The sequence below is a fragment of the Lithobates pipiens genome, unplaced genomic scaffold (genome assembly GCF_037356315.1).
Source record: "Lithobates pipiens isolate NorthernLeopardFrog02 unplaced genomic scaffold, aLitPip1_a1.2 Scaffold_3, whole genome shotgun sequence".
Taxonomy (NCBI): domain Eukaryota; kingdom Metazoa; phylum Chordata; class Amphibia; order Anura; family Ranidae; genus Lithobates; species Lithobates pipiens.
The window spans coordinates 232692031-232714775 of NW_027507790.1; the positions used below are offsets into that span (position 1 = coordinate 232692031).

Genomic DNA, 22745 nt, shown 5'->3' on the forward strand with positions numbered 1-22745 from the left:
AACCCGACTTAGGTCAATGCCCCTATTTCGCACCAGGAAAATAATATGGTGACAGCGATAATGTGCATGGAAGTCTATTGGGATGACCATCAAGATTACTGTCTATTGTTTATCGATAATTATGCTCTGTAACTCTTAAATGTTATTCAGTCAAACCTTGTACCCTTTCATCTGTATGTTCACAAACTGAACAAGATTTAAGGATAGCTCCACTTTTGTTGAAATATAGCAAATAAAAAAAAAATGTATATAGCATATCCAATCGCTAAACAAGCCATATTGTAATTTAAGGTTATTATGCGTTGCATTTCCATTTTAAGCTGCTGCCACTGTACGTTTCTGTAAAATTCAAGGCAATTTGGCGACCTTGGTTTACAGAAAGTCTCCGAAAATGTTTCCTGCCTGTGTGATTGGCTCACTGATTTTCCCAGAATTTGGTGAGATACTCCCCAAGGGTTAAATACTTCTAAAGGGTTGCAGACCCTACATCTTTTCTCATTAAAGCACTGAGAGTTCACCAGCTCATTATAATGAACCATACCCCCACATTCAGAATCACTACCAAAGGACATGCTTAAACCAAACAGATTTTTCTTTAGAGCAGAAACAGGTAGGAATCTGCAACAACGTTTTCTAAAATCCTTGGAATGCACTGTACATTGATTACCTAGAGGGGATTGTTTTTTCTTAACAAAAATGTAGTAACTTTTTAGCTTTTGCTTCTTCCTCATAAAGAATTCCCATCTTTTCAACTAGGTCATTCTTGAAGTATAACTACAGCCAACATATGTTTGTCTTCTTTTTGGATAGAATGATGAGGGGTGACAACCTCTGTCCAGGCTTTATTGCTGTTAGTGTCTACAATGGGAACAATTTTTTTGCACTTCATCTCCCAGAGACACAACCTATCACCCACAATTCATGGGGAAGTACTACCTCTGATAGCTGTGACAGGTGTTTCCATTAGAATACCACCGTTCTGTGGTATTTGACGATTTCTCTTCACGTTGCTTCTCAAGGACAATGGTCACCAGGAAAAATTGTGAGGTTAGATCTCTTCCACGGGAATTGAGACAGCCGTAATATACTGGCATAGGTTCCAACCCTTTCTCACACTATCCAAAACTAGAACAAATCTTTGGCTGGAGTTATAATGACTTTGAGTCGCTAACCAAGAATGAGTGAGCAGGTAAGGACTTCGGACATTCCTAACCTCTATACTAGTTTTGGGTTATAAACTTAGATTGCTCCCTTTCTTCCAACCTCTAGTAAATTTGGTGATAAATCATCTTATCACTTTCATTTTTGCTGTAGCCTCCCTGGCGGTATTCCCGAGTCTGGCTCGGGGTGAGATTTCATTACCATAAGCGGTAGTCCCGAGCCAGACTCGGGATCACAAAGCTGGATCCATGTAGGGGGTTACTTACCTTGTCCCCTGGATCCAGCGATGTCTCCCCGCTGTGATCAGCGAGCCACCGTGTCTCGCTCGATCTGTGACAGTGCCGAGCTCCGTTCCCTGCGAGCATTGTGGCGCATGGGATGGAGTTCGACGCCAAATTCAAAAAGTAAAAAACACAGTATAGATACAGTATACTGTATCTTACAGATTACAGTACTGTATCAAATAATTGCACATCCCCTTTGTCCCTAGTGGTTTGTCCAGTGTCCTGCATGCAGTTTTATATTATAAATACTGTTCTTTATGCCATGGCAACCAAAAGTGGTTATAGACCAGCTAGAAAACAGCGATAATAAATTTGAATCACTCGCAGAATTGAGCGATAGTAATTAGTGGGGAAATTTGTCATCAAACACTAAAAGCAATGACAGCGACAATTCTGCAACTCAGCATATTTCAGTGTTTTTGATTTGATTACATTATTAAATAATTTTTATTATTATTATTTGTTATAATTATTTATAGTTATTAATTTATATATATATATATATTCATATTTCAAATTTTATCATACCCGGGATGTCTATTAGACTCTTGTTTGGATGGATTTAAGTGAATTATTTCTAAGAATTACAGGCCTACAATATAAAATGCCAAATTCCCATGCAAAATAATGGTACCGCTTTCAGCACCTAAAATCTGAAATAATCATACCGCCAGGGAGGTTAACTTGTATTTTTTTTTTTTAAAGATAGTGTATTGGAAACCTGTTTGTACTTGAAACCTATGAATCAGAATACATTTTGAGATATCATTAGCTGTCACTGTGATTAATGAAGGGGCAAATGTATAGAACATGGAGGAATTGTACCAAGGATGGGGCTTTCCTTTGGGGAGCAGAGATGTTAAAGGAAGTTTACTGAAAATAAATCTATGGTGACACTATGATAAATGAGACAATCAAAAATGTTTTATAGTGTGGAAAATAGACCATAATCCAAAAAGTGTAGAAAATAAGTATATGACCAGAAGACGATGTCAAAATATATTACATTTATAAAAAATCATTTTACTTTTTTTTTTCTAATAGTTTAAAACGTTAGGATACTAAGTGCTGGTATTTGGCAACAGCAGGGGTGACCAGTTCACTGTAGCTGTACTTATGGAAACTGTACCAGACTATGTATGATTAACCACTTACGTACCAATGTATGTTTTTCAGTGGTGGATTGATGGTCCTTTATTTACCCAGTGCCATTTATGAACACCGATCCCTGTTACTGAAACTTTGGCTAGATGACGTGGCGTGTTAAAAGAAGTGAAAAGATAACAGAGCTCCGAGCAGGATCCTATTATAGTTTAACCAGTTTAGGACCAGCTGCCGCAGTTTCACCCAGGGGAGCCAACCTGCCTCAGTGTATCACTGTAGCCTTACGTCGGCCGCTTAAACAGCTCTAGGGGGCGCACGTGTGCCCATGGTGCAACGACAGAGTCGATGCGCGTGCCCGGCAGCCATAATGTCTGTCGGGCACCCGCAATCACTCCTGAGATAGAAAGAATGGAGATCTGTCATTGTTAACAGACATATATCCTTTTGTCAGGAGAGAGGAGACAGATTTGCTGTTCATACTGATTATGAACAGCGATCAGTCTCCTCCTCCAGGCAGTCCCATCCCTCCCACAGTTAGAAACACTCCCTAGGACACACATTAAGGGGGCAAATCCTTGCGGTCCTTAAGTGGTTAAAATGATGTTACAGGGGAAAAAAATTAAAACTGCTCTGTTAACGCTATTGGCATACTAAGGTTGATTTACTAAAACTGGAGAGTGCAAAATCTGGTGCAGCTATACATAGTAGCCAATCACCTTGGCTACAGCTCGTTCAATTAAACCTTCACAAAAAAAAAACTGGAAGCTGATTGGTTTCTATGTAGAGCTGCACCAGATTTTGCACTCTCCAGTTTTAGTCTGCTGCAGTATCGCACTCCCGCTATAAGCCGCTGATAGCCGCCATTACTAGTAGAATAAATAAATAAATAAAAATTCCATAAATATATCCCATCATTTGAAAATGCTATAAAAAAAAACAAGCACATACATTTTATTTGGGTACAGCATCACACGACCACGCAATTGTCAGTTAAAATAATGCAGTGCCGTATCGCCAAAAATTGCCTGATCATAAAGGGGGTGAACCTTCCCGAGGTCAAGTGGTTAAATTAAAAATCTACAAGCGCTAAAAAAAAATAGATAAAATTTACCAAAAGCCATGATGGTTTTCTTTGAAGAAAATCTAAATTTATCTGTAGCAGGCGTAGTGTTAAAAGCTTATTTAAGTATGTATTATAATGGAAAAATTTGCTCCTGGGAACATGTCAGAGTTTATGTTTGTTATCTCATTTTATGAAATATAATTAAGGCTACCACGAGAATAAGCCATCTAAAAAGGTTTGTTTATTCCTTAGGCTGCACTAATATGCATTTTAAAGTGCTAGTACCAGATTGTTTAATCAGATTAGTGGTTTTCTATAGTATTACAGCAGCAATTACATGCGGGGAACCCGATGTTGCTTAATCACAGTAATGGAAAAGTACACATCTCTAGATATCACCAGGTAATAAGTAACTTGTGTAATATTACTGATAAAGTGTGTCTATGTAGGGGAAAATGGTTCCTGGCCCAAATCTGACAGTGTGGTCTTTTTAGAACACAATATGATTGCAATATACTGTTTTGTCTTTTTTTTTCTTCGTTTTTTTATTTTTTATTATATAGTATTTCTTTAATGAAATTTGTCACAATTAGGGCCCTTTCACACTGGTGAAGTATGTGCGTTGGTGCAGTAGGGTACCATTCTTTTTTTAAGGGCACTCCATCGCACCTGTATTGCAGTGTACATTGTGTACAGTGTACCTGTGTTGCATGGTAAAAATATTGCAGGTCATTGTGCATTTTGGTGTATTGCTAGCCTCCAGCGGACTTTTTCTTCCCAAAAAATCCGGCAGACCTAGAAATAAGACTGGCTTCAAATTTGTCCGCCGGACTTGTCTTTTAGCGGACAATCCGTTCGTCTGTGTGCTAGTCTGATGGACTAAAACCAACGTTAGGCAGCTATTGGCTACTGGCTATGAACTTTCTTATTCTACGTCATCACGTTCAAATCCGTCTGACTTTTGGAGCGATCGTGTGTGGCCAAGTCTGTTCATTTGAAAGTCCGGCGGACCTCAGCTGCAAAGTCCGTCGGATTTTCCGCCGGACCAAGTCTGTTGAAAGGTCCGGTTGTGTGTACGCGGCACAAGTCCATGGATTGAGACATGGGGGGTTATTTACGAAAGGCAAATCCACTTTGCACTACAAGTGCACTGTTTTTTATTTTACTTGCATGTCGCTGTAGATCTAAGGGGGAAAGGCAAGGAAAATAAAAAACAGAATTTTAGCTTGCACATGATTGGATGATAAAATAAGCAGAGCTTCCCTTCATTTCAGATCTTCCCCTCAGATCTACAGCGACTGAACTTCTAAGTGCACTTGCCGTGAACTTGTAGTGCAAAGTGGATTTGCCTTTCGTAAATAACCCCCTTGAAGTATTAGGCCTAATATTAGGCTTTAACTTATCCAAACTCCTCGAACCTCTGGTCTACAACCTACTGAGCATCCACCTAGCTGATAATAACCTTCTTGATCCCCTTCAGTCTGGATTTTGTCCTCAACACTCCACAGAAACTGCTCTCCTAAAACTAACAAACGATCTACGAACAGTCAAAACCAATTGACATTATTCTGTACTCCTCCTCCTGGACCTCTCTGCCGCCTTTGATACGGTTGACCACCCCCTCCTCCACAAAATACTCCACACCTTTGGTCTCCATTACTGTACTCTTCACTGGTTCTCTTTCTACTTATCCAACCGCACCTTTAGCATTTCTTACAACTCTACTTCCTCCTTTCCTCTTCCTTTCTCTGTTGGGTCCCCCAAGGTTCTGTTCTTGGACCGCTCCTATTTTCAATATAACCTCCTCCCTGGGTCAACTGATAGCATCCCATGGCTTCCAATACCACCGCTATGCTGACGACACCCAAATCTATTTCTCTACCCCTCAGCTCACTCCCTCTGTCTCCTCACGTATCACTAATTTACTATCAGATATATCAGTCTGGATGTCACACCACTTCCTCAAACTCAATCTATCCAAAACTGAACTTATAATTTTTCCTCCCCCATATGCCCCTTCCCCTGATCTCACTGTCAAAATCGATGGCGTAACCATAAGCCCATCCCCACATGCCAAGGTTCTAGGTGTAGTCCTGGACTCTGAACTCTCCTTCAAGCAACACATCCAATCGCTGTCCAAATCCTGCCAACTCAACCTCCGCAACATCTCCAAAATATTCCCGTTTCTAACTAATGACACAACAAAGCTCTTAATTAACTCGCTGGTCATCACCCGCCTCGACTACTGCAACTCCCTTCTCATTGGCTTACCTCTACATAGTCTATCACCTCTTCAATCCATCATGAATGCTGCTGCCAGACTCATCCACCTTACCAATCGCTCTGTGTCTGCTACTCCTCTCTGTCAATCCCTCCACTGGCTTCCGCTTGGCCAAATAATTAAATTCAAAATACTAACAACTACGTACAAAGCCATCCACAATTTTGCCCCCAGCTACATCACTAGCTTAGTCTCTAAATACCAACTTACTCGTTCTATTTGTTCCTTTCAAGACCTCCTGCTCTCTAGCTCCCTCATCACCTCCTCCCATGCTCGGCTCCAGGACTTTTCCAAAGCCTCTCCAATCCTCTGGAATGCACTACCCCAATCTGTCCACCTATCTCCTACTTTATTAGCTTTTAGACAATCCCTGACAACCCTTATCTTCAGAGAAGCCCACCCTACCCACACCTAACAACTGTATTTTCATTTTCTCCATCAGCTCATCCCCCACAGTTATTACCTTTTTGTTTGAACTTGACCCTCCCTTCTAGATTGTAAGCTCTAATGAGCAGTGCCCTCTAGTCCCTCCTGTATTGATTTGTATTGTAAGTGTAATGTCTGCCCTCATGTTGTAAAGCGCTGCGCAAACTGTTGGCGCTATATAAATCCTATATAATAATAATAATAATAACTGTGCTGTAAATGAGCAGTTGGCTCTTTAGACATAAAAGAAAGATGTACCTGAATCACCCACTAAATTTGGAAATAAACCCCCTATTTTTAGGTTTCACAATGGAATGAGACATGTAATACTTTCTTTACACTGGTTCTGTAAAGGCTTTTTGGTTTCTTTTGTTCTCTCCTGCCATAATCTGCCAGGTTATACTTTTTTGTTGGTCCACAAGCCCTACTCCATAGAACCATTAATTCCATGCATTGCACTGATAATGCCCAATAAACCTGAAGCAGCTGTTTGAAGCTTGGTATATATGGCTCCGTAATAATAAGAGCAGCAGTTATGTATGTACAGTTCGCCGAAGTGGCACAGAAGGTTATTTTTGGCCTTTTAATAGAATGATACATGTAAATACCTTCTGTATTAGGGCTTATGGACAATGCGTCTGGACAATGGTGTTGTCTTCTTGTGTTGTGACATGTTTAAAATGCATATCAAACACAGGTCAGCAAACTACCACAGACTTCATGATAGTTCATAACCTGAGTTTGACCTGCTTTGCACCATGTTTCTTTGGACCTGGCATGTCCTATTGAGGTGCATTGGAGTAGCAGGAAAATGAGGTGAGATGCAGCCTTTTTTGTGAAAAGGTTTCATTTGTTTTCCATTTATAAGCATGCTTACATTGAAACAGAAGCATTTGACAGGAAGACCCATCAGTGTAGGTTCTGCTGTGTTTTCCACCAGTTCATTGGAGAGCTTTTTGGTAAATTTTGGCCCTTACTACTATCACCTACTGGATTATCATTTTTGTTTGTCCCCAAGTAGAAACCATTGTTTCTTCGCAATGAGTTGGTGATGGCCAAAAATGCTTTGCATGGCTCCACCCACTATCCTAAAATAAGAGGAAAAAATCTTGCTATTTTTTTAATTTTCTGCACATTCTGTCTTTGAGGTTTTTCTCTGTTGGTTGCACTAACTACTTGACAGTTCTGCTGTCACTAGGAGCTGTATCACTGTATCTAAATCTAGCTCATAATCACATCAGTCACTATTCAGAACTGTGATGTCTGATAGACTAGATAGTCACTGAATACAATATGAAATATACTAAATGCCTCACCTGATAAAATCCCACAACTGTCACCATAACTAATGTCACTGTATATAATCTGTCACCAACCAGTGTAAGTATTCCTGTTTGGCCACAGGAGGTCAGGCACCAATTACCGCGTACACACGACCAGACTTTCCGGCAGAATAGGTCCAATGGAATCATTCCATCGGATAGTCTGATCATGTGTGGGATAGTCCGATCATTTTTCTTAAAAAAATTCAGATGGCCCTAGAAATATAACATGTTTCAAATCTTTCTAATGGACTCAATTCTTATCGAGAAAACCATTCGTCTGTATGCTGGTCCAACGGACCAAATATGACGCAAGGGCTACTGGCTACTGAACTTCCTTATTTAGTCCCGTCGTACATCATCATGTTCAAAACTAACGGACTTTTGAATGGACTAAAGTGTGTGGGCAAGTCCGTTCGTTCGGAAGTCCATCATAACTCTGTCGAAAGTCCGTCGGGAAGACCGTTGGACCTTTTCTGCCGGGAAGTCTGTCATGTATACGCGGCATTAGAGTTCTTATAAGACTTGTTTAGGCACCTGGTTAGATTTGTTTTTAATCTGTTTATGGCTTTTCTATACTTGTCATGAACTGCTAAGGACTTCCTAGACTTTCTGAGACCTCCATTGGATGTATTTTGATTTTCTTCTGATTTCACATTTCATATGTATCAGAGATTTACCGTGCTTGTTCGCTTCTTTGCTGCATACACATAATAGACTTTAAAGCCTTTTAAACACGTTCAGTAGCTGATTTAATTACTTACTAAGTATGCAGCTTTTAATTCTTACCTAAGTTCCAGTTTAAGAAAAAATTGGAAAAAGTGGGACAGCAGGATTTTTCTTGGTATCGTCAAAGAACATTATAAGGTTTGTTAAAATCAATGAATTTTATTTGCATAAAAGTTACAATATATAAAAACAGTCCAACAGGACAAAGGAGTACAAACAGATCCCTCTTGTCGGTTTCTTCACCCCCACCAATGGAGCCACCTCTGCCTGAGAAATTACACCAGGTGGGTTTTTTGGTTGATATAGACTGTCAGGCTCGCAACATGTTTTGCAGTTGCCTGCTTCTTCAGGAGAATATATGTGAGCAGGGACTAGAGTTTTGATTCTCTACACTGTGTGCATCAATAGAAGTACACAAACCCCTCCTTCCTTTTCCATGCTAATAGATTGGTTGGAGACAGCACTGTTCATTGTTAATTCTTACCAATGAAGACTAGAGGTTCAAGAAAGCAGCACAGAGAGCAGGAGCCAGCAGCAATGAAAGTTGTAAAACGATAAGTCAGGTGCATAACCACAGGGGTTGCAGGGGTCACAATTGTGACCCTTTCCACATGCTTAAGGGGGTCCAAACATCTCCCCTGTACACCTGGACAGGAGGGGGGAGGGCCAACATATCGAAGAACTTATCTCCTCCATTTGCACCCACAGCTGCTGAAAGTCTGCCGGAATTTAGCGGCTGCAGGATGAAAATGGAGGGGATGGGTTTGTCTATCTGCTGCCCCTCCTGTCAAGCTTCCTCTTCTTTCTGCTGCCCCTGGACCCTTGTGCGCTCCCCCCCTCCTCTATTGCCCCAGCTGCTGCAGGGGATGTGTCAGGATGGAGAGCAGGAAAGGGGCTGGTAAATGCCATTCACTGGGCCTTTCCTTTTCTGGATGGACACAGTGAGTGATTGGTACTGTCCATTTATAACTAAAACATAGTAAATGTGTTTACTATGCTTCAGTTTTTGACTGAACTTGAAGCTCTGTAAAGAACTATATCTGTCCATTAATTCAGTGCAGCCGAGGCTGCAGAGGTGGAGAATTTCCTTTCACTGTCTCAATGGTGAAACATCCGGGGTTCTGCTTTGACGCCTGATATTTTAACAAAGCCCACTAACAGGACTCCTAAAAAAATAATTAATAAAATGAAAAAAAAACAAAAAACTGCTGACACCAGTGGTGGGACTACCAGGGTTGCATCGGGTGCCACTAGGATGGTAGGGAGGGGCAGGGCTCCGGCCAGGGGTCAGTGCTACCCTTCATGATTTCTTGCATCAGGGCCCTAAATGTTCTAGTTAAACCTCTGCAATGAGGGTTTTATACTGCTTTAAATGTCTTACAAGGAACATTTCACTTGCAAAAAATTTAAAAAGTATTGAACAGGCACATTTGTTAGTTGTCCTGATTACCAAGCCTGTATGCTACTGTTTTATACAGACATTATCTGTCTGTGTTTATCAGTCAGACAGATTGGGGGCATTAGTACATTCCCATCTTTTGGCAATGTTAAACGAGTTGTAAAGCCAGAATTCTATGCATTAAGATAAAAAAAAACTTTTTTTGTGTAGCAACCCCCCAACACACCCTAATTACTTACCTGAGTCCCAGCTCTCTCCAGCGATGTCCACGAGTGTCTTCCAGACACTCCTCCTGAGTGGCTGAGATACAGCAGTGGTGCCATTGGCTCCTTGGATCAAAGTCAGTCAGCCAATCTGGGGAGAGAGGGGGCCAGGTCAGGGCTCCGTGTCTGAATGGATATACGGAGCTCTGACTCAACTCAGGTGCTCCCATAGAGAGCTTCTGGCTGTGGGGACACTTGATAGGAGAGAGGGGCCAGGAGCAGCAAAGAGGGGTCCGAGAAGAGGCGGATCTGGGCTGCACAGAGCCAGTAAGCATAAGGCCGCGTACACACGGGCGGACTGTTCGCCCAACTTTGTCCGCTGAACAGTGTTTGGGCGGACAGTCCGCTCGTGTGTGGGCTTTCAGCGGACAGTTTCAGCGGACAGTTGGACGGACAAGGTTTTTCGGAATTTCCGAAAAACTGTCCGCTGAAACCTTGTTTCAGCGAACAGCCCGCTCGTGTGTAGGCTTGTTCGTCAAACAAAGTTACGCGCATGCTCAGAAAGGATTTTCACGCCGAAAGCTATAATGCAGTGTATAGGACGTCGTATTTTTCGTCCCGTCGTACGTGCTGTTCACGTCATCGTGCACGGTTTCAGCAAACTGTTCGTTCGTCGTGTGTGGGCATGTCCGTCCATGCTAATTTTGAGCGGACTGTTTGCTGAAACTGTTGGACGGACAAAGTTGGGCGAACAGTCCGCGCGTGTGTACGCGGCCTATCATGTTTATTTTTTTAAACAAGACTTTACAATCACTTTAACTCTGGCACCAAAGAGGATGTACATAAGTAGGGGAGGGGACCATTGCAATGTTCAAAGTGAGCAGAGCAAATCTGGTGGCATGTGTAAGGAAGAAGCTAATGAGAAGGCTTTTAAAAGTTTTACAAAATTGAGTTCCAAAAGATTTTTATGTTCTTGGAAGATCAAAAGCTGCCTGTTTTTATTTAAAAAAAAAAAAAAAACAACAACAACCGTGTATTCACAGTGAGCAAATAATTGGGTTATTTTTACCACATTTATCTAATATTCGTTTTTTTTTATTCCATATTTTGATCATTGTATATTTAAGTTTTTATCCCTCAATCGTCTATCTATCTGTCAACTATAAAAATTGGGATTGGGATTATATGGGAATGTTTTAAAGTAAGTTTTAGCTGGTATGAATAAAATAATGAATAAAATAATGTTTTATATCTTCTGAAACCTGCGGTAGTATTTAAGCAATATACATCGTGACTATTGTATATGAATACATGCTGGGAGGTGTACAAGGTGTATGAAATGGTATTCATCAATAGTTTTTCTGTAACATACACCCTCATATTCTTGGCAAGTATTATTATACTTTTCCTAGAAGTGGTAGGTGTAAACAAGACTTTATATTATAAGATCTGTTGGAATTCTAGATAGCTGCCTGTAAATGATATAAAAGACAAAATAACCTTGACTATAGTATGGCTGATGCTGCGCTGTTATTCTAATAACCACCTGCATATCATACCCTTTCCCATTAAATGAGACCACACATTTTTTGGAGCAATTGGTGGCCGTAGCAGCCCCTTTATTATCAAAATATAATTAACATGTAAACCAAAACAACAATATAACAACATCCTTTTAACTTAACAACCCTTAGCACGTTGGTCTTCCACAGGACATTCCCCCTCCTCACCCATTATCATATTGATCAAACAGGCACTGCGGTGATATTACTGTAACTAGGCCTCAAGCTGACATGCTAGCTCAAAGACATCCCAACTCTTGACCGCAGTGCACCCCATTACCAGTTACCATATAGACCCTCGCTATATGGCATATCAGCAGCGAGCCCATATCTCCAATGGGTCCCGCATCAACAATTCTCTGTGGGGAGGGGTTATCTTCCTTTGCCTGCACCGACCAACACCCGCCACCGCAATCAAGGATAAAACCTTATCCTTGAGAGCACCTCCACACCCTCAAAGCTCGCTCAATCCCATCCTGTAAGCCAAGAGTCCACAAATCAATGCCAACCGCATTGAGGTGTACCCCATCCTCCTTCAGGTACCGCCACGTGTCCACCTCCAGCTCCAAATGTCGAACAGCCAACCCCCCATTGCGCACTACAAAACGGCTGACCTCCTGGTTCACCTTCCTCCTGGCCTTGTTGATCTTATCCACCGAACGCGCAAATCGCCACTGAGTCCTGGCCACTATATCCGACCAAACAATAATCATTTGCGGGAAGGCCGCTCGCAGGCGCAAGAGATCATACTTAATGTCCCTAGTGACGTCCAGCTTAGTGCGGAGGCCCAGATCATTGCCCCCCACGTGCAAAACTAGAACGTCCGGGGCCCTATCGAACCCCGCAAAACGATGCACCTCGTGCACCATCCTGCTCCATAGCATGCCCGGAAACCCAAACCATTTTACTAGCGCCTCAAGCCGGGAAATGCCTAACTGTCTGCCATCTGGTCGCACATCACCCCTCCTGGCACCCCAGCAGACGTAAGAATGGCCCATAATCCAGACCAAACCTGGCACAGCACCTGTAAGAAAGAAACAAAAACACACACCCAAATAACAATAACCACACATGTGTCACACGAACCCATGCCGACACCACCAACCCTTGCAGCTAAACGCCCACCAATTCCGGCCGCACGTACGATTTGAACCTCCGCGACTCCCAACGACCAATCCGTTTCACCGCCGCCTCGTCCAAGCCCCACCGCACCGCCTCCGTCGCGGCCCCAATCCGAAAAGAATGAGAGGAAAACTTGTCCCCTCCCAAACCCAAAGCCCGCAGGCACTTCCTGAAAACCCCGATAAACTGGAACCGGGAAACAAACTCCCCATTAACATGTACCAACAAAGGGCCCGGACACGCCGGCCGAACGTACAAGAATTCACGCAACACCAGAACCGGGCAGAGCCCGCTGCCCGGAATTGCGAATACCACCACTTCCTTCCCTTTGCCACCCTGATCCGTCTTTGACCTACGGATCCGCATGCTCACCCGGTCATCCCCACAAACCACATCCTCAAAAAACAAACCCCCCTGCCCTTTCCTGGAAGGGCTGACCAGCTCGCCAATCCGGAAAGCTCCAAAAAATGCCAACACAAATGCGGCTTTAAACAAAAGCCGCTCATAAGCCGAAAAACACACCAGCCCCAACCGATCGCACAGCCTACCCAACAGATCAAAAGACACCGGTCTCCTGGTGTCCTTCACCTGTCGGCCCCGCCGGTAACCCCTCATCACTTGTCGCACCCAGAAATCCTTTGTGTAATCCACCTCCCCCCGCAGCTTAAACCAAAAGGCCAAGCCAGCCAATTTTTTCCCCATCCGCGAAATCGATACGCCTTCCTCCAAATTCTGCGACACAAAGTAGAGTACCATCAAACGCCGGTCTCGCACATCAGCCCCCACCTGCAACCCCAAAGCCTCCCATTCCTCCCAGGTCTTCTCATACACTGACCAAGTGCCCCCACTCACCGACCGCTTGATCCAGACGGAGGCCGTTCCAAAGCAATCGTCCACAGCTCCTCTGGACAGGGGACCCCCTGAGCGTCCGCCGACGGTGCCAGCTCCCGGAACCTGTCCCACTGAAATCGAGACAGTGCGTCAGCCACCACATTCTCCACCCCGGGCAAGTGTACCGCATGCATAAAAATATTCAACTGCATACAACGCAAAACCAAATGCCGCAGCATCCGCACCACCGGCGGGGAGGATGCAGACACCCGGTTAATTACCTGCACAACCCCCAGGTTGTCCCCATGGAAACGAACCTTCCGGTCCCGGAGGCACTCCCCCCACAGCTCAACCGCCAGCACCACCGGGAAGAGTTCCAGCAGCACCATGTTCTTCAGCAGACCCTCGGCCCTCCATGAGTCGGGCCAGGGGCCCGCACTCCACCGACCTTGAAAAAAGGCCCCGAACCCCGTGGACCCCGCAGCGTCCGTATAGAGCTCCAAATCAAAATTGCTCACCGGACCCGCCATCCATAACGCCCTGCCGTTGAAGTTGTCCAGAAACACGTGCCAAACCTGCAGATCTGCACGATGATCCCTGGACAACCGCACAAAATGTTTAGGGGAAACCGCACCCCCCGTACTGGCCGCCAGCCACCGACTGAAAACCCTACCCATGGGTATGATCCGGCATGCGAAATTCAATTTACCCAGCACAGACTGAAGAGTCCTGAGCTGCACCTTACGCATGCCGACCAAACCACGCACCTCCTCCTTCAACGCCTCCAACTTATCCTCTGGCAACCTACACTCCATCCTCTCCGAATCCAGCACAATGCCCAAAAAACTCAACACCTTCGTCGGCCGTTCGGTCTTTTCGGGGGCCAGCGGGATCCCAAAAGCCTCGGCCACCCATTCCAGCGTCGTCAACAGCACCGCACACAGCGCCGACGAAGCCGGCCCTACGCACAGGAAGTCATCCAGGTAGTGTATGACCGAATTAACTCCCGCGACGTCCCTGACCACCCATTCCACGAAGGAGCTGAACCTCTCAAACAGCGCGCACGAGATGGAGCACCCCATGGGCAAGCACCGGTCGACATAGTATTCGTCCTGCCAGCGGTAGCCCAACAGTCGAAAACTCTCGGGGTGCACCGGCAGCAATCGAAAGGCCGCCTCGATGTCAGTCTTTGCCATCAAAGCCCCCCGGCCATAACGCCGAACCCAGAACACCGCAGCATCGAAGGACGTGTATGACACTGCGCTAAGCCGGGGGTCGATGGCATCGTTTACCGAACCCCCTTTGGGATAGGACAGGTGATGTATCAAACGATACTTACCCGGTTCCTTCTTGGGAACCACCCCTAAAGGCGACACCACCAAATCCGGCAACGGCATGTCAGCAAACGGGACCTCCGGATGAAGCAACGCCGATCGCAAATTCTTGGACACCGGGGGAGGCGTCCCAAGGAGTGCCGGGATCCGAAACCCCTCCGCAAACCCCAGACCCAAAAGCAACGCAGCCTCCCTATCCGGATACCGATCTAGAAAAGGACGCATCCTTTCCAGTCTCACCGGCGTCGTCCCTCTTGTGCGAAGGCTCCCCAGCTCTGCCTTTGCCCTGCTTGAAACACCGAGAAACCGGATGGGTCCCCCCACAACCGGAGCACTCGTGCTTGTATTTGCAACTCCCGGCAAACTTACAACCCCCTTCGTTGTATTGCCAGCAGACTCCCTTCTTGCGAGCGGCCGACGGACCGGAAGTCCCTGATCCACCGCCCCCCCCCCCCCTGAAAAAACTGATTCGGCATCCGCGCCGACGACATGAGGCGCATCCACAGGCTGATGTCCTTATGATCCCAGCGAAGAGCAGGTCGAATCGCCCTCCGCTGACGAAATTGTTCATCGTACCGCAGCCATGCCAATCCCCCGTAGACTCTGTGTGCCTCCCCAATCGCGTCCAAGTAGCAGAACAGAGCGGAACAGTGCTCCGGGTTCCTTTCCCCTATCACACTGGCGAGAATCGCGAACGCCTGTAGCCAGTTCGGGAACGTCCGCGGATTCAGACGGTACCTCCGCTTCTCCTCGTCCTCCTTCTTGGTGTCCTCCGGCTTAACTCTGTCCAAGTTGAATTTTTCCAGGGGCAACAGAGAAAATATCTCCACATACTCCCCTTTCCAAATCTTTTCCCTAACCTCCTGCTTAAGATGCGCGCCCAACGGCCCCTCGAAGCACACATACACTTCGCACCGCGCCGCATCCGCCAACCGAATCAAATCTTGTTTTTTCCCCGTATCCCCCACCATATCCCCCACGGACCCCGGCGGCACTGCGGGCGACGCAGCCACCACCGAGTCCCCCAAGCTGGGCCCCGCAGAGGCCGTTGCCGCCCCCACCCCCCTACCATCCCCCGCTGGCGCCACGCCCGCAACCCCAGACACACCCTGCGGAACCGCGCTGCTCCCGACGCGTTGCCCCGGCGCCACCCCCGGTGACCCGGGCCTGACCCCGCCCGCCTCCAACCTCCCCACCAGCTCCCGCAACCCCGCCAGGAGACCCGCTAGCCCCCCATCCGCCGGGGTGCGGTCAACGACCGCGTCTGCCAGAGGGAGGGCGGACGGGGAGGGATCCCCCCCGCCGCGGGCAACTCCAGAGCTCCAGACCCCCCCCTCTCCGCCCGACCCCTCCCCCCCCAAGAACCCAGAAGCAAACTTGACTTACCGGGCCGCCTGGAAGACTCGCCTCCAGCCGCCGATCCACTCCTGACCGCCGACGGAACGCCTCTCGGTCCTTCGTCTTCCGATGATGACACTTCCCCTTCCAACCGGACAGGGCTCTCCTCCCCCTCCACAGGCGACATGTGATCCGTCCGCGGTGGGCCGCTCCTGGGCCGTCCTCTGGTCCGCCCCTTGGCCGACTTCCGCGCTGCTTTTCCCTGTCCCTTGTATCGGTAAGCTGATGTCGCAGAGGGTGGGCTGTGTGCCGCCCCCCGCCCCTCTGTAGGCTTGGCCGCCATCCTGGAGGTCTTCTTGCGCCCAGGCACATGCGTTGAACGCATCTGCGAGCGGGACCCCGCCCCCGCCGCGGCCGCGACGGGAGCACGGCCCGAATCCAGCTTCCTGGGCCTGGTCACGTGTCCTGAGGCCACCGCCGGTCCGGCGGACGGCCCCTCATAGTGTCCACCATCGCCCCCAATGCGCCCAGAGGCCTCCCCTGCCCGAACGGCCGGCCGTTTCGCGGGCGGCTCCTGGGGGGCGGAGCCAGTGTAGTCCGTAATGCGGGCGGCAGGAGCCCCGCGCGTGTCTGGGGAGAAGCGTGTCGGCGGGCGGGAGCGCCGCGCCCGGACCGCTCCATCCGCCGCTGCCCTGGAATCATCAGGCCGGCCCCCGAGTACCTCCTCCACTTGCTCCCGGAGCCAGCGTTCCCCGTTCGCAGCGGCTGCGGCCCGCAGCTGCAGGACCAGGTCACCCAGCGAGGACGCCATGCTTCTTCCAATCTTCTTTCTCGCCGACTGACGCTGGGGCGTGGAGCGCGCTCTCCTCCCCGCTCAGGCTCCGCCCCCTTAAACTGAGTTGGCCAATCCTTGCCCAGCACTATGTCATGACCTTACTCCGCCTACCCTTCGGTCCTGGCTCCGTGCTGTTCTGGAACGTAAACAGACAAATATATAGACGGAAGGGGAATGATCTGTAGGGAGTTGAGATTATATTAGAATTTTCTAAGTACATTTTAATTGGTGTAAACAAGAGAATATTTTATATCTTCTGGAAACCTGTCTGGAAGTAACTAAGCAATATACAATGTGACTATTGTTGTATATGAATAAATGCTGGGAGGTGGCAAGGGTACAGGGTGGGTGTATCGAATGGTATTCATCAACAGTTTAACTGTCACATACACCCTCGCACTCACTGCAGGAATTGTTTTCTTCTTCCTAGAAGTAGTGAGAACAAGTCTTTATTTAGAAATGTATTGGTAGTAGTGGCAAAATAATTTCACTAGCTTGGGAAAAATGACTGACAGAATGGAATATGCCAATATTTCACTTGCCACTCCAGAAAAGATCAGGCCGCACACTCCACAATCACTTCTCAGGTGTTGGCTTGGCATGTCTCCACCAAAGCAATCAATTTTACCAGCAACAGGGATGCCACACACAGGGTATTCTTCCTTTAATAAAATACCCAGCATTAACAATTTCTATTCTGACATGTTTTGTGTTAGGCACAGCACTATCTCAAAGAAAGTACTGTGTCTAGGGTGAAATATGTCACAAAAGGATTTGTTCCTGTTGGCTTTTTTAATAAAGGAAGACATTTTTTTTTGCATCTCAGTGTTTGGCATTCCTGTTCCTGGTACAATAAATAAAGGGAATAAAATGGGAAGACCACAAGGAGATTATTTCCTTAATTAAACATATTATTGTGTAACAGGATTTAATAACCTTAAAGGAGAGAAAGAGAGATGATTTAATTCCCTTAACGAGAAAGAAGAAGAATTAAGGAGAAAGAGGGATAGAGAATTGATTATATTAATTAATAAGGTAAATGGTTAATAGAAAAAAGTTAGGGCTATGGCTGCATATGATCTATTGAAAATAACACGCAAGGCTGGGTTCACACCATTGCGAACTGGAGGCTGGATGCGGGTTCCCATCATCCAATTCGTAATAGCAGGAGATTTTGACTGGCTCTTATGGAGCCGGTTCACATATGTCTGCAGCAGGTCCGGTGCATTTTGTACAGAAATGGTCAATTTGGTCCATTTCAGGTCCGAATTCAGCCCAAAATTTGGGCTGAAATCAGACCTGAAGCGGTGAACCAGGAGGCTCTGGACACCTGCTGTGAGCTGCATGCAGTTCATATGTTAACCCAGCCATAAGGAGGACATGGTTCCAAGTGGTTTGCAAATCCAGGTCTTCCCTAGTACTGGAGATATAATATCAGAATTTAAATCAAAATGGGAAAATAATTTGGAATAATGTGTGAGATACTTATACTGTATAAATGTGATTGTTACCCTTTGGTGATTATGTACTGTAGATGCGTGTAGTAAAAAAACATTTTTTCTAATTTTTTTTTTGATATACAGTATACATACAGCAATACTCCTGCAGGAGCCACTAGTAACTGACTCTCCTACTTCTGCACATATTGGATGCCCAACTTGACTCAAATGACAAAAACCAGGGACAACTTTCTTCCTATTTACAGTACAAGGTCTTGAACTGTCCTCCTTTCCGGACTCTGACAGTCTCTGAAGATAAAAATGCAAAAGCCCTTAAGGACTGAGAACTTTTAGTCCCTTAGAAAGCAGCACATAGTGTTGTTTGTTGGGCACAGTGGTGTAGTGGTTAGCACTCTCCCCTAGTAGCAATAGGGTTGCTGGTTCAAACCATGACACCATCTGCCTGGAGTTTGCATGTTCTCCCTGTGGCTGTGTGGGTTTCCTCCAGGTACTCTGGTTTCCTCCCACACTCCAAAGACATGCTGGTAGGTTAATTAGATCCTGTCAAAAAAATTGGACAAATATGTGTATGTAGAGCGTCGAGACCCCATGGGGTAAAGGACCGTGCTATACCACAGATGGCAAAAAGCCCCCCGAGGCGATTCAATTCGCATAGGTAGCACTGTGCAATTCATTCATCTCCAACTCCACGGTAGACACTGATTCCAGTTCTGCTAAATGCATGAACTACCAGCCCACCCGGCTGCTTCTTCACTAGCTCACCAAGCTGCTACCAATGATCTCCCAGGGCAAGGGAAATTACAGATTTAAGCACCACGCTGTCTTCCAGAAAGGCTTGCTACTTGTAAGTCCCCGACTGTGCTGATGTACTCAAACTGTCCTCCTTGCTCCCTGGAGTCCCTGCTGCTCTTTAGATAAGATCCCTTTTAAACCGCACTGCTGTTAGGATCCTCTGGAGACAGAGGCTTCCCCCCACCCCCCAACAGCCACTGACAGTCTCCTTAGCACCCCATCTTCCACCGACTCCCCTGCTGGCATGACTCATCCATATTTAAGGGCTGGCTCAGCCACCATGCCAGGTCCACTGCTTAAAGGATTGGCCAAGTTCCCCTAAGTATGCAGATCAACCTTCCTGGCATCCGCTCACTAACTTATAGAAGTTTCTCCTAACTTACAGAATCAGAGGGAGGCACCAGAGACTTGTCTGTATGAGTTATCCAGCCTAACCTGCAATAAATGTATGATCCAGATTCAAAACTCATTTTACCATGAGCCAGTAAATTTGCCTGCACTATTCTAGTAGCATGATGGTTCTACATACAGTAATTACAAGTATGGATAATGTACTGTATTTCTTGATGAATATAATAAAAAATAACAATAACTTAAAATTGTTTGCTTTGTATTTATCTCCTTCAAAGAATGTTTGCCAGACTCTTTGGTGTTCAGTAAAAAATTCATGTCGCTCCAAGCTTGATGCCACAGCAGATGGGACCAGATGTGGAGACAATAAGGTCAATTTTATATCATATTATCTAGAGATAAAAAAGTGAGTGTGTGAGTGTGACCCCTGACAACCCCCCTCCCTCCAGGCATATGAACTGTGAAATGACTTGCACGATCTTGCTTTTAAAAGGTTTATATTTGCTCCATGTTTAGCTTAACTCTTTTGTCGGAGTATTGGAGCTCTATTTAGAATGGAGAGCTCTCCATTACATCGCACTTTGTTATACATTCTTATGAATGGAAAGGGCTGTGTCTTTAAGCCCTGACTCTCAAGCTGAAGAGATAAACTCAAAGTAGAAGGAAAGAAGAAGTATAGGAAGGTCAGCCAACATGCATGTAACAGCAGATTGCCCTGTTGGGAATCTTAATTAATGTATGTTACTGAATTATAAGGTAGGTAAACGAGCAGCCAAGATCCATAATATCCCATGTGACTTATGATAAGTCCAAAGTTATCGTGGACTCTAATGGTCTTCCAAAACAAATCACTTGACATAATTTTTTTGATCAAATTGGCTCTGACAATTATCATATTATATATATATATATATATATATATATATATATATATATATATATATATATATATATATATATATATATATATTATAATATATATAATGAGGAATAAACCTCTTATTTTTTTTTTGGGGGGGGGGGATTTAATATGGTAACAAGACACATATATACCTTCTGTTTTATCACTCTACTGGCCCATTCTATCATAACCTGTATTGTATTATACCTGTGCAATACCTTCTCATTGCTCCTTAAGCCCTACTCCATAGAAGCTATTGTTTGAGGCCAGCAAGTCTGAAACAGCTGAATGAAGGTTGATATACATGACTCCATATTAGGCTGTGTTTATTCTATACATCTGTGGTTCTGAATTTACAGTTGTCCAAGAGACAGAAATGATTGGTCTACATTTTCACTGTCTGAAAATGAGGAACAACCTCCTTATTTTTGGGATTTGTAGTGGAAGTAAGATGAGCAGATACCTTTTTTAATTAAGGAAGCCTCTACTGTGCTGATTGAGTGGAGGGCTTTATGGCTCATTTCGGCCTACCACACCATAACCTGATGTGTTATACCTTCTCTGTCTATATAAACTGAGCAAAATTATAAACGCAACACTTTTGTGTTTGCCCCTATTTATCATGAGCTGAACTCAAAGATCAACAATGCAAACCGATTGTTACAACAGCTGTCCGAGTGGCTGGTCTCAGATGATTTTGAAGGTGAAGATGCTGGATGTGGAGGTCCTCGGCAAGTGTGGTTACACGTGGTCTGCGGTTGTGAGGCCGGTTGGATGTACTGCCAAATTCTCTGAAACGCCTTTGGAGATGGCTTATGGTAGAGAAATGAACATTCAATTCAAGGGCAACAGCTCTGGTGAACATTTCTGCAGTCAACATTCCAATTGCATGCTCCCTCAAAAACTTGTGACGTCTGTGCCATTGTGCAGTGTGATAAAACTGCACATTTTAGAGTGGCCTTTTATTGTGGCCCGCCTAAGGCACACCTGTGCAATAATCATGCTGTCTAATCTGAATATGCCAAACCTGTGAGGTGGATGGATTATCTCGGCAAAGGAGAAGTGCTCACTAACACAGATTTAGACAGATTTATGAACAATGTTAAATAGGGGCAAACAAAAAAGTGTTGCTTTTTTAATTTTGCCCAGTGTGTGTTTATTATATTCTGTAGCTAATGAAGAATGGTTATTGTTTCAGTGGTGCATCAGTGGTGCATGTGTTAACGTTGGCAAACAACCAGACACTGTACATGGAGCTTGGGGTTCCTGGACAACATGGACACACTGTACACGAACATGTGGAGCTGGAGTGCAGAGCGCAGAAAGGAAATGCAACAATCCTGAGTAAGTCAGAGCCTATTTTTATTGCATGAGCACATACTTGTGCAGGCATGTCTATGTTTGTGAAAAAAGCTTTCCAATCCATTTCCAGAAGAAAAATATTCCCTTTTGGCACATTTCATAACATTAACAGCTCTTACTATCACTGTGTGTCTGAGGTGCTAAATTGTGATGCAAGGGCATCAAGAGTTAGCAGGGAAGCATGGGATTTGAATGAAGAAAGATGAGCTTCAACTAGGATCACTGAAGGGCTGAAACTCACAGCTGAACTCGAGCCAAGCTGCTAAATAAATCTCTGAAATTAATTTATCTGCTAAAAAGCATGCCAATAGGAGGAGAGAGAGCAAAGTGACAGAGAGATGAGCTCATCATTGCCACACTATTGAGGTAGGTTGTAAGTTGTTGTAAGTGAAAGTGAAACTGTAGAAAAGAAATGCCAGGTTCCCTCCCTTGCTAGACAGGATGTGGTTTGTGATAAAGATATGAACTGTACATTTCAGAAATAGAAAAACAAAAATGCAAATGCTTTGGCAGGTTCAGCAATGAGAGGTTTGGGATTTAAAAACAAACAATCATCATTACCTAGGTGGATGCAGAATTGGTCCAATGCTGCAGCTGTCCCCTTGCGCCTCTAAGACTGAGAACCGAGCGATCAAAGACCGTTGATCTCTCAGTTCTCAGTTTTCAATGAGCAGAGAGCTGTTACCTGTCAGTCACCAGCTATTTGCTTTGCCCCGTACTGGGGCACTGGGCTGAGGAGGGGCAGGATCAGCTGGCTCAGGCTCTCAGTGGCATGCTGAGAGGCTAGGCCAGCTTCTGGTCAGGCATCCCATCTGGACCAGCTGACAGCAGACTTTAGCCCGCTGTTGGTCAAAGCAGTCACTTAGCGGCGCTGACCAACTTGAA

The 22745-nt window shown here is 45.5% G+C and overlaps 1 protein-coding gene across 1 annotated transcript in view; it reads left to right on the forward strand.

The window, feature by feature from the left end:
* ADAMTS12 (ADAM metallopeptidase with thrombospondin type 1 motif 12) overlaps nucleotides 1-22745 on the forward strand; it is a 678211-nt gene that overhangs the window by 426005 nt on the left and 229461 nt on the right. Inside the window, exons 10-11 of the mRNA XM_077462890.1 lie at nucleotides 19876-19968; nucleotides 21697-21842. Of these exons, the coding sequence (XP_077319016.1) occupies nucleotides 19876-19968; nucleotides 21697-21842 (239 nt within the window). The remainder of the gene's footprint in view (nucleotides 1-19875; nucleotides 19969-21696; nucleotides 21843-22745) is intronic.